We start from the raw sequence: 10,236 nt of genomic DNA on the forward strand, positions 1-10,236 counted from the left end.
TCTATTAATTTTTAAGGATTTATTTTGCATGCACAACAAGCAAGCACCCAAAACAGAAAACAGAAAACACCCAAAATGCAGAGATAAAAGAGAAGTGGCGCTGGTGTCATGAGGCAGTTCAAGTCCTCTGTGCTGAGTGAGCAGGATTGTCACAACCTCAAACACACAGACGCTTCCAGGTCCATACTAAATTGTGAGCGGAATGTGTGTTGTGTGTTTTCTACTCATTCTGCAGACCGGACGGATGCAAGCGACATCTTTACTGGTTTGCCCAGGAACATCTATCTCCTGAATTATGAAGATTTATGTATGCTCTGAGCCCAGCCTGGGAATCTGGTTGTGGCAAGTCTTTCCTAGTCAACTGCAGTTAGTCCAGAGGTTCGAAAACCTCCTGGACTGAGTAGGACACCTACCTCTATAAATGGCCTATTTCCAGGTTCTAGGAGAATCAGAAGCTTTTAGATGCTGTTTATACTGACCCTAACCAAACATTATAGATATTCAACAAATATTTGCAAATACTAATAATTTAATGATTGTTTACTATGCCCCAGGCCCTGGGCTGGGCATTTTATATGCATTTTTTTCATTCAATCCTCATAATGGTCACTTGGGATAGGGAGTACTAACAACATTCATATTTTGGAGAAAAGAAAACTGAGATTTAAGAGGTTAACTAAGCTGTCTAATGTCACAAAACTAGTCAGTGCACCCCATTTTTCAAGCTTGATAAGTCAGTTATTCACCCTGGGCTCAGCTTTCTTGACTATGAATTGAGGTGTTGTCTTCCTCTTCCTCTTTCAGACTTCCCTTTTACCTGGGTTTATTTACCATGTGATTTCATCACAGAGGTATTCTGAAGGTAGGGGATTTCTAAGAAGGCCAATGGATGAAGATATTTCCTGGTGCATAAATGAATTTAGGAGTCAAACTGCACATTAACAATCTGCCTGTGTACTTCCACCACTTTCTCTAGTTGGTGCCTGACAAAAGTTCTCCTACATGAAAATCCAGTCATATTTTAATATTATATTTGACTATTACCTTATTTTATTTATGTACTGGATATGAATATCAGTTTGCCAACTCAGGTGAAAGAAATATAACTACATAGAAACAGATACGATGCCTTCAATCTGTCAGGCTGCTAGAAATTTAATATCAACTTTGAGCTAAATTCCAAGGCCATTTGTGAATGGCATGGGGTTTGAGAGGTTTTCTGGTCCTTGAGTTAGCTGTCTCTGTAGGTATCTGTTGAGAAATCCATCTCTTACTGGTCCTAGGCCATGTTCACGGGTCCACATGCATTAGTGCAAAGATGTCTCTGCTTTCTGTCAGTGAATTTCTGCACAATACTTGAAGGCTTAGAGTCATTCTGTTACTGCTGTGAACACATGGCCATCTGTGAATTCTGAGGCTGTCCGTGACCTTATTTGCTCAAAGCTATGTTCCCCCAAATTCAGTCTTTTTCACACTACATAAACAATTTTTTAAATTCATGGTTTCTGACATATCTGGTACCCTCAGTATTATTATAACTTAGTACTTTAATTTAATTAACTGGAATTGATTTTAAAATGAAACTTTACTACAATAAATAGAAAATTAGTATCACTTGTCATAAAGAAAAGCAGCCACTAACATAAATTATATGAAACCCAAACAATGTCATTACATTCTACGTGCATAACATCAAGTCACAGCCTTCTTAGTCTAAACTTAAGCAATAAAACCAGAAAGACTATGCTTCAATTTGTGTGAGGTTGTAAGAAAGGAAATTAAATAGGTTAGTACTTCAAAAGTATAATCTCATTGCTGTTGACATGTTTATGTTTAGAGGTAGGGTGTGTGACAGGGAAAGCACAGGCCTGGAAAGCCTGTTATATAAGTCACAATCAGTGACTAGCCGCGACCAGAGAGAAGTCCTCTTACTTTGCGGACCTTTGTTCCTTCCTTCATAAAATATAGAATTCCATCAGCCCAGACCGCCCTTTGGCGCAGCACCTCCTTTCCCTCCAGAGTCGAACTACATCCCCCACAATGCACCGCGCGCGGCGCCAGAAATGCGATCCGCCGCCTCCCTCAGCTTTCCCTCTGTCCCTCCTACAACTCCCACAAGCCCCCTCGGCCCCGGGCCTAGGCCGGGCCTCGGGTGGAGGCGGAGGCGGAGGCGCGGGAGTTATGGAGGGGGCGGGATCTGCAGGGAAGTGCGTCAGAGAAGGCGCGGGGAGAGTAGGGTGCTGTGGTCCGAGCTTGAGGGTGAAGCTGGCGGAGCAGGAGGATGGGCGGTGAGTGAGCGGGGTCGGCGTCGCTGGGTGGGGGTCGCGTAGCCGTTGGACGTTTCCAGCAGTTTGAAGAGGGGTCGCTCCCCGGGAGGGGCCGGAGCCGGGCGGGTTCCGAGCCGCAGCGCTGCGGTGGGGTTTTTCCTTCGGCCGAATGGTCTGGGGAGGGGCCTGGTCGAGTACCTGGGGCCCCTGGCCTGGGGTGGCGCAGGACTGCCGGGCCCTGGCCCCAGCTTGCCTCGACCTCCCCCGGCTCGGTAGTGCGCCCTGCGAGGTGACAGAGCCAGTTGTCCGGCCTGGCAACCGCCACTGACGGTGCTGGGACCTTTTAAGGTCATTTGAGAGCACCAGGTTGAAAGAGGATTAGAAAGAATAAGAATACAATACCAACTTCTGGAGTTATTGTTAATCACTGTAATAGCCCTGATCTCTTCTGTGTCACACTTCCTGTCTTCCAAACTCAGCAACCCCAGTTTGCGAGAGCCTGTTTTCGTGCGCCTTTGTAAGGTGTTTGGTGCGGTCACGGTGTATACTTGCAGTATTTGACTCAGCTTGATCCGCCTTGAGTCATTTTACTGCGGCCATTTACTACTGCCGTAGAGCCCTGTCCACGCCTTGGGAGTGTTCATATTTTGCCTAATTCAGTTTTCTTTCTGGCTGAGGAGGAATCATTTAGTTTGCAGATGAGAAGATTCAAAAGTGTAAAGAATGGGGAGAGTAGATAGGAGTGGAGAATTTGGCAGCGTAGGGGAGTTTTCCTTAGCTCCATAGATTAGGAGCCGATTGCTATCTAGCATTATTATATGTTACTGTTCTCATTGCTCTTCTGCGCACCTGAACAACCTTTCTGTGTGGGTTAACAAACATCTCAACTATGCCTTCCAAGTAGCTCCTGACTCTTAACCTTGTTTTTAGAAGATTTTCCTCCTCAGGAATCTGGGAGGAGCCAATTTTCTCAGCTTGCTTTTCCTACGCCCGTTTCACTCTCAAACCCAGAACCCTTAATGCTCTGCAGCTTGAATAAAAATTCAGTCTGTAATTAAAAATTTATGTATGGTACACTGCTGACTCTGAGCATGTCTATTGTTTGTATCTGTAATGTGTATGTCCATTTCAGTGTTGTCTGTTTTAGTGTGCAGGTGATAGACTAGAGAACAAGACCTCTGTCTCCGTAGCATCCTGGGTATGTGAGCATTCAATAAGTACTTTCATGATAATGAGTTTTATTTTGAACTTAATTAAGAACATGTTTGCCTTTATTTATTTTTATTCTTTAATGATTATACATTACTTTAAGGGTCAAGGGGTGGGGAACAGGATAAAGGGTGATTTTGAGATAATTCCTTTCAAAATAATCTCTGTATGTCCTTGAAGTCTAACTTTCTTCTTTCTCCAACTTTTAAACAGAGCAGTCTGAATGCCAGAATGGATAACCGTTTTGCTACAGCATTTGTAATTGCTTGTGTGCTTAGCCTCATTTCCACCATCTACATGGCAGCCTCAATTGGCACAGACTTCTGGTATGAATATCGAAGTCCAGTTCAAGAAAATTCCAGTGATTTGAACAAAAGCATCTGGACCGACTTCGTTAGTGATGAGGCAGATGAAAAGACTTATAATGATGCACTTTTCCGATTTAATGGCACAATGGGATTGTGGAGACGGTGTATCACTATACCTCAAAATACATACTGGTATAGCCCACCAGAAAGGACAGGTATTTCTCTTATTTTATTCTGTCTATTTACTCAATAATAAACAAAGTGATGTGATGATGACCCAATTATGTATAAGCAGGTTTGTGGGTTTTTTTCTCTCCAAAGAAATAAATCTCCATATCTCTTCTCTCTCTGCCCAACCACCTTCTCTGCCCAACTTCTATGAATTACCATGATACTCATTAATATTGGTTGGATAAGTAACTGTCCTCATCATGGGAAAGCCATTTTAAATCTTTGTACTTAGTAAAATTCTTTTTTTTAATCTCACATATGTCAGGAGGAAATAATTGGAAAGGTACATAGGAAGACTTTAAATATTTGGTAACTGGTAAAAGAGTTAGTATCCAAATCAAATCAACAAATATGAATTGATAGTCTTTTTCTGTGTTAGCTGTGTTTTGGTAGTTATTATCATTTGCCCTGTAAATCTTAGAGGATATAATTTGACCAACTCTGCATTCAAATTGTGCATGTTTTAGGCTGTTTTAAAACAATCTTTATCTAGAGTTTGTAGGTTAAAAATATGCATAACAGAAATAAAAAAAAATATAAGAAATTGTCTGATTTATTTTGCAAGCATTAACATTAAAAAATTTTAATTTCCAGTTATTAAAAGGAAACTTTAGAGCTCTAAGGAAAAACTTTACAATTTGTTTCTATTTATGACTACTTCTATTGATCACTTAGTGGGAAACACTGTATTCAGATCACAGCATAACAATTACCATACATCAAAAGGACAATCGTGATTATATAATGGGAAAAAGAAAGTAGGTGGGGGGGCTTGTAGAAAGTAGGTGGGGTCTGGGGAATTGATTGAAATTAATTGTAAAGTATTCAGTTCTACTTATGAAAGCATAGGAACACTTGATGTTTGAATCTTACCAATCATTTATCATTCATTCAACAAATACTTATTACATGCCTCCATATTCCATGTAGCACATCAGGGAAAAATACAAATATCTTTAGTCCTGGGGAGCTAATGTTCTAATAAGGGGTGCGGCAGTAAACTGAATAAAAAAGTATAATGGCATAAACAATAGTTAATTATATAGTATGTTAGAAGATGACGCATGCTATGAGAAAATGCAGCGAAATAAAGGGATTTGGAATATGTAGGGAAAGGGATATTGATGGGCATAGTTAATGATGTTCAATAGTATAGGCAGGATAGGCTTCAACAAGATGTCACTTGAGTAAAGACTTGATTAGGAGTTGGCTATATGGAAAGCTGCAGGGGGAATCTTTCAAGTTGGAAAGAACCACAACTGCAAGGCCTTATGGTGGGAGCATGCCTGAAATATTCAAGGACCAGCAAGGAAGCCACTGGGCTGGAATGGAGGGGGAGGGAGAGTTGAGAATGCTGTCAGAAATCACTCTGGGAATAGGGCAAACTTTGCAGGATTCTGTAGGCATGATAGGGGCTTTGGGTTTTTACTCTGAATGTGATGGAGCATTGTGGAGCTTTGAACAGAGGAGAAATGATCTGGTCACCTAGACAGATGTGTTGAAAATAGGCAGTAGACAAAGGTGGAGGCCAAGAGGCTGTTGCACTAATTCTTGTGAGAGGATTGTGACTGAGACCATGGTGGTAGTACTGAGCAGTGAGTGGTTGGAGTCTAGATAGGTGTTGAAGGTAGACTCACTAGGATTTCCTGGTGGGATGCATGTGGGGCAACAATGACTAAAGTTTCTGGTCTGAGGAACTAGAAGGATGGAATTGTCATTACCTGAGATGGGAACATGGCTGGGGGAGTAGGTTGGAAAGAGAAAATCATAGTTCCTATTTATTTAAGTCTTTGTCTTCTCCTCCTTCCTAGTCTTCTTGCCTATCTATTCTCATTCATTTTTATTGCTCCTACTTTTTTTTTCCTTCCTTGTGCCCATGTCATAAGCCTACTGCTTAGAACCACTGGCATCCATTGGGCATCAGTGAATCCTGTGTGTCATTCAAGGCTAAAGAGGTTGCTGTTCTCTGGAGACATCTTTCTATATCACTTTTTATTTCAGAGAATAATTACTGAAAGAGATTTTTGTTAAATGTTTATGATTAAAACAGCAAGCAGTCATTGTTATTCATGTTCCAGAGTCGTTTGATGTGGTCACAAAATGCATGAGTTTCACGCTAAATGATCAGTTCATGGAGAAATTTGTTGATCCCGGAAACCACAATAGTGGGATTGATCTACTTCGGACCTGTGAGTACATTGATCTCAGCAGTACAGTTGGGGGAGAAAGGAAATAAATTTGCCATTCATTGATCTCTGTTGTTAGAACAAGATGAGTCAGTACAATACATCAACTTGAAATAAGATCTCTAATGGTATCTCAGTGAACTCTGTTCTGTTGATAACATATTTTAAAGTTAGATATGTACTTACCAAATGGCAAATATGAAGTTGAGAGAAGCAGTGAATACATTGGATGACAGAATCCAGACCTCCCCAAAAGATGTTATTAGTGGGCCCTTTTAAAGAGTAAATTTAATAGAATAAATAATAAATTCCTATATTTGAGATAAGCATTTCAGTTACCTGAGTTCAGATAGGGATATGTGAAAAAAGTTGACTATAAGCTCTATGTGAGTCAAGGGTCAGGGCTACCAAAAATGTTAATCCCGTCTTAGGAGGTAGTAACAAAAGTATAGATACCAAAAACAAATGAAAGTATTTATTAGGAGCATTCTGTTCTTTGATGGTCAGACTACCTAGGAAATACTGTCTTCAGATTTGGACCTAATGTTCAGGCCATAGAGACTTACTGGAGCTGGCCCATAAGAATGACCATGTCATGAGAGGAAGCATTGAATAAATGGCAAGTAGAGTTGACCCTTGAATAATGTAGGGGTTAGGAGCACTGGCCCGTTCATGCAGTCGAAAATCCATGTGTAACTTTTGACTCCCCCAGAGCATAACTACTAACAGCCTACAGTTGATCAGAAGCCTTACCAGTAACATAAAACAGTCAATTGAGACATATTTTGTATGTTATATGTATTATATGCTGTATTCTTACATAAAGTAAAAGAGAAGCTTACTAAGAAAATCATAAGGAAGAGAAAATACATTTACAGTACTGTTCTATTAAAAATCTGCATGTAAGTCAGCCTGCCAGTTAAACCCGTGTTATTCAAGGTATTCAGTTTTGTATTGCAAATATATAGGAGGAAGTTTATTACTAACAGAGTTTGAAGGGAAGTTGAAGAAAAGACTTTTATCTAGTTCCAAAAAGTAAAACTAGAACTAGAGGGTAGAATTTGGTTTAGAGTTGATATTAATACATTACTAATAATTAAAATAATGTAAAAATGGAAGGGGATGCTTTGTAAAGTCATCAGCTTTCTTCCTATGTTGTTGAGGGAATTTATGATAATTACAACTGCTATTTATTGAGTGCAGAGATCCTCTGCTTTGTGCTTTATGTATATTCTTTCAACAGGTCTTTTACAATCACCATTCATCTCCTTCTTAGGCCTGCCTTGCGATCCTATAAGGATGTAGATTCATTTGTATGTGGAGCTAGAAGGTTTTGCTTCAAATGCTGGCTCTGCCACTTACTGTGTTACCTTGTACAAGTTATTTATACCTCTTGCCTCAGTTCCCTCATTTATAAAATGGAGATAATAGTACATCCTTCATAGGGATTTTGGGAGGATTAATACACAAAAGATGTGTAGAACAGCGCCTGACACACAGTGAGCCCTCAGTAATTGTTAACTGTTAGTGTCCTTTTACTTTTATCAGGTGGCCTCCTTTTGAACAAAGTGCTTTAGAAAAGGAACTCCAATATTGAAGTATTCCTTTCTCACTTTTTAAAAAAAGATTTAAAAGTGTATATTAGAGAAAGGGAGAGAGTGAGCATGAGCAGGGGAGGGGTAGAGGGGGAAAGAGAGAGAATGTTAAGCAGACTCCCACGGAGCGTGGAGCCCGTTACCAGGCTTGGTCTCAGGACCTTGAGATCACCACCTGAGCAGAAACCACGAGTGGGATGCTCAGCCGACTGCGCCATCCAGGGGCCCCTCCTTTCTCACTTTTTGAGAAAAGATCTAATTAGTACATGAAAGAAGTTGCCATTGTGAGAAAACTGTCTGAAATCATGGTAACATATCTTTTTTTCTCTTTTTCAAAATCAGATCTTTGGCGTTGCCAGTTCCTTTTACCTTTTGTTAGTCTAGGTTTGATGTGCTTTGGGGCTGTGATTGGACTTTGTGCTTGCATTTGCCGGAGTCTGTATCCCACCATTGCCACAGGCATTCTCCATCTCCTTGCAGGTGAGTCTTGTCATCACACTTACCTTTTGTTTTCTTCCTGGTTTCCACAGAGGCATAATTCTTAAACATTCACACATTGTTGCCCTGTCTGTTGCCTCAAAAGCTCTTACTGTGCTCTTATCTAGTTATGTTTTGTTTTCCTCCAAGGTCTGTGTACGCTGGGCTCAGTGAGTTGTTACGTTGCTGGAATTGAGCTACTGCACCAGAAGCTAGAGCTGCCTGAGAACGTGTCTGGTGAATTTGGATGGTCCTTCTGCCTGGCTTGCGTCTCAGCTCCCTTACAGTTCATGGCTTCTGCTCTCTTCATCTGGGCTGCTCATACCAACCGGAAAGAGTACACCTTAATGAAGGCGTATCGTGTGGCATGAGTGGGAAGCTGCCTGCTTTGCAATTGCCATTTTTATTTTTCAATATTACTATTTCCCCTTGTCTCCCCCCCCCATTGTTTTTGATTTAGTTCTTTTTTTTTTGTGGATATAACTTTTATCCTGAAAATCCATTCTATTTATTCATACAGACAGTTGTTTCTTAATACCACTAAAATTTATATGGATTATTCTGAATGATTCCATCTTTTAAAAACTAATCTAGGTTCAGAGTCCAGACAGCAAGAAATGGGTAGACACTTGGCACAAATTTGTGAAAGAAAACTGATAGTGGGAAATTGACCCAAACACATCCACTGATGTCTGTTAGACTTTTCAGTAAATAACTGTCAATTGAACTAGAAACCTTTTAGTGTCTCTGAGAAACATCTCATCGTGGTCAGAACTTACAGTCACTTTGCAATTGTAGCTAGCCAGTCAGCCAGAGCATTAGTGCTATTTTCAAAGACTTAAGCTATATAAAATAAGGAGATTATCTAAGATCCTTTCCCCCAAATATTGGCATATAGCTTTATTCAAGGTGAAGTATGGCAGCTGTTTATCCATACTGTGTCTGTCTACAAGAAAGGAAGTGAAAAATACAGTGTTTACTTGAAACTTTAACTTTGTAACTGCAAGAATTCCAATTCAGCCAGACAAGGATTAACCTTATTTTACTTTATCTTTTTTTGTATTTTTTTTAAACTCTCCTTAATATGTCAATAGGATTTTCAGTACAACCAAACCATTTTGGATTTTTGCTCCTTGCCTCTTCACACATCAGACTTATTAAGAGTGCTTTCTTTCTAACACTACTTTGGGGTCACAGATTAAAATTTTCCAACTGCTATCTATTTATTCCAGCTCAGTACCATGAAGAAGTTTCCACCATAATGACCCTCCGGAGCTAGGAAAACTACCACAAGACCTAAAGCTTTGGCTGGTCATTAACTTCCAACTATGGTCTTTATTTCTTGTGGTGAAATGATGTGCCTTTCCTTGCCTAAATCCCTTCCTGGTGTGTATCAACATTATTTAACATCTTCTAATTCAGTCATTTTTTTATAAATATGTCTATAAACATTGAACTTTAAAAAATCTTATTTATTTATTCCATTACTGTAGCACTTGACAGATTTTAAAAAATGTAACTTAGTAATTTCTTACAATATCCTAAATCTGTCTTTTTTAAAAAATAAAAAATGAGAAGAAACTCAATTGTGTATAGTGTCTGAGTTGATTTAAATCTCAGTATTTTAGGATAAAGGAGTACAGTATTCTGAATGAATATCTCTGTGGTTCTTTGGAAAATGCCTTGTTTCTGGGGTCTCTGTTTTATCTTCCAAATAATATGGTAACCCCTTGCCCCCATTAGCAAACAAGAGCCTCTTTATCCATTGTGTTTCAGAATTTTAGAAACATATTTTCAAAGTAGTTCTGTGATCTCTATGTGTCTCATTTAATGTGGCTAGATTTTTAAAAAGTCACATAATGGCTGTGGATGTTTGTGTCTGTACAGAAATCATCAAGCCTGCTTCTGACTTAAAGCCAATGCTACTCTGCAGATGACTGTTGCCCGTGCGGTTGCTGCTTAC

The 10,236-nt window shown here is 39.7% G+C and overlaps 1 protein-coding gene across 4 annotated transcripts; it reads left to right on the forward strand.

The window, feature by feature from the left end:
• The first annotated feature begins 2,181 nt into the window (after positions 1-2,181).
• CLDND1 (claudin domain containing 1) lies at positions 2,182-9,859 on the forward strand. 4 transcript variants are annotated; one of them, XM_087861706.1, is made up of 5 exons: positions 2,182-2,288; positions 3,695-3,999; positions 6,094-6,204; positions 8,139-8,276; positions 8,424-9,859. In XM_087861706.1, exons 1-5 carry the CDS (start codon positions 2,182-2,184, stop codon positions 8,642-8,644), a joined length of 882 nt encoding a protein of 293 aa, XP_087717832.1. In that variant the 3' UTR covers positions 8,645-9,859. The 4 variants fall into 4 exon arrangements, with proteins under 4 accessions (XP_087717832.1, XP_045641341.2, XP_045641342.2 ...); XM_045785385.2 differs by having other exon boundaries at positions 2,199-2,288; positions 3,690-3,999; positions 6,073-6,204; XM_045785386.2 differs by having other exon boundaries at positions 2,199-2,288; positions 3,690-3,999.
• The last annotated feature ends 377 nt before the right edge of the window (positions 9,860-10,236 follow it).

This window comes from Ursus americanus, chromosome 4 (assembly GCF_024610735.1).
Source record: "Ursus americanus isolate L20-20 chromosome 4, mUrsAme1.1.p, whole genome shotgun sequence".
Lineage (NCBI taxonomy): Eukaryota > Metazoa > Chordata > Mammalia > Carnivora > Ursidae > Ursus > Ursus americanus.

Excerpts from the sequence above, each read along its gene's own strand:
- CLDND1 (XM_087861706.1), top strand. The coding sequence starts at position 2,182 with ATGGAGGGGGCGGGATCTGCAGGGAAGTGCGTCAGAGAAGGCGCGGGG. Across the intron at positions 2,289-3,694 it reads GCGGAGCAGGAGGATGGGCG|TCTGAATGCCAGAATGGATA; the intron begins GTGAGTGAGCGG and ends TAAACAGAGCAG. Across the intron at positions 4,000-6,093 it reads TAGCCCACCAGAAAGGACAG|AGTCGTTTGATGTGGTCACA; the intron begins GTATTTCTCTTA and ends TTCATGTTCCAG.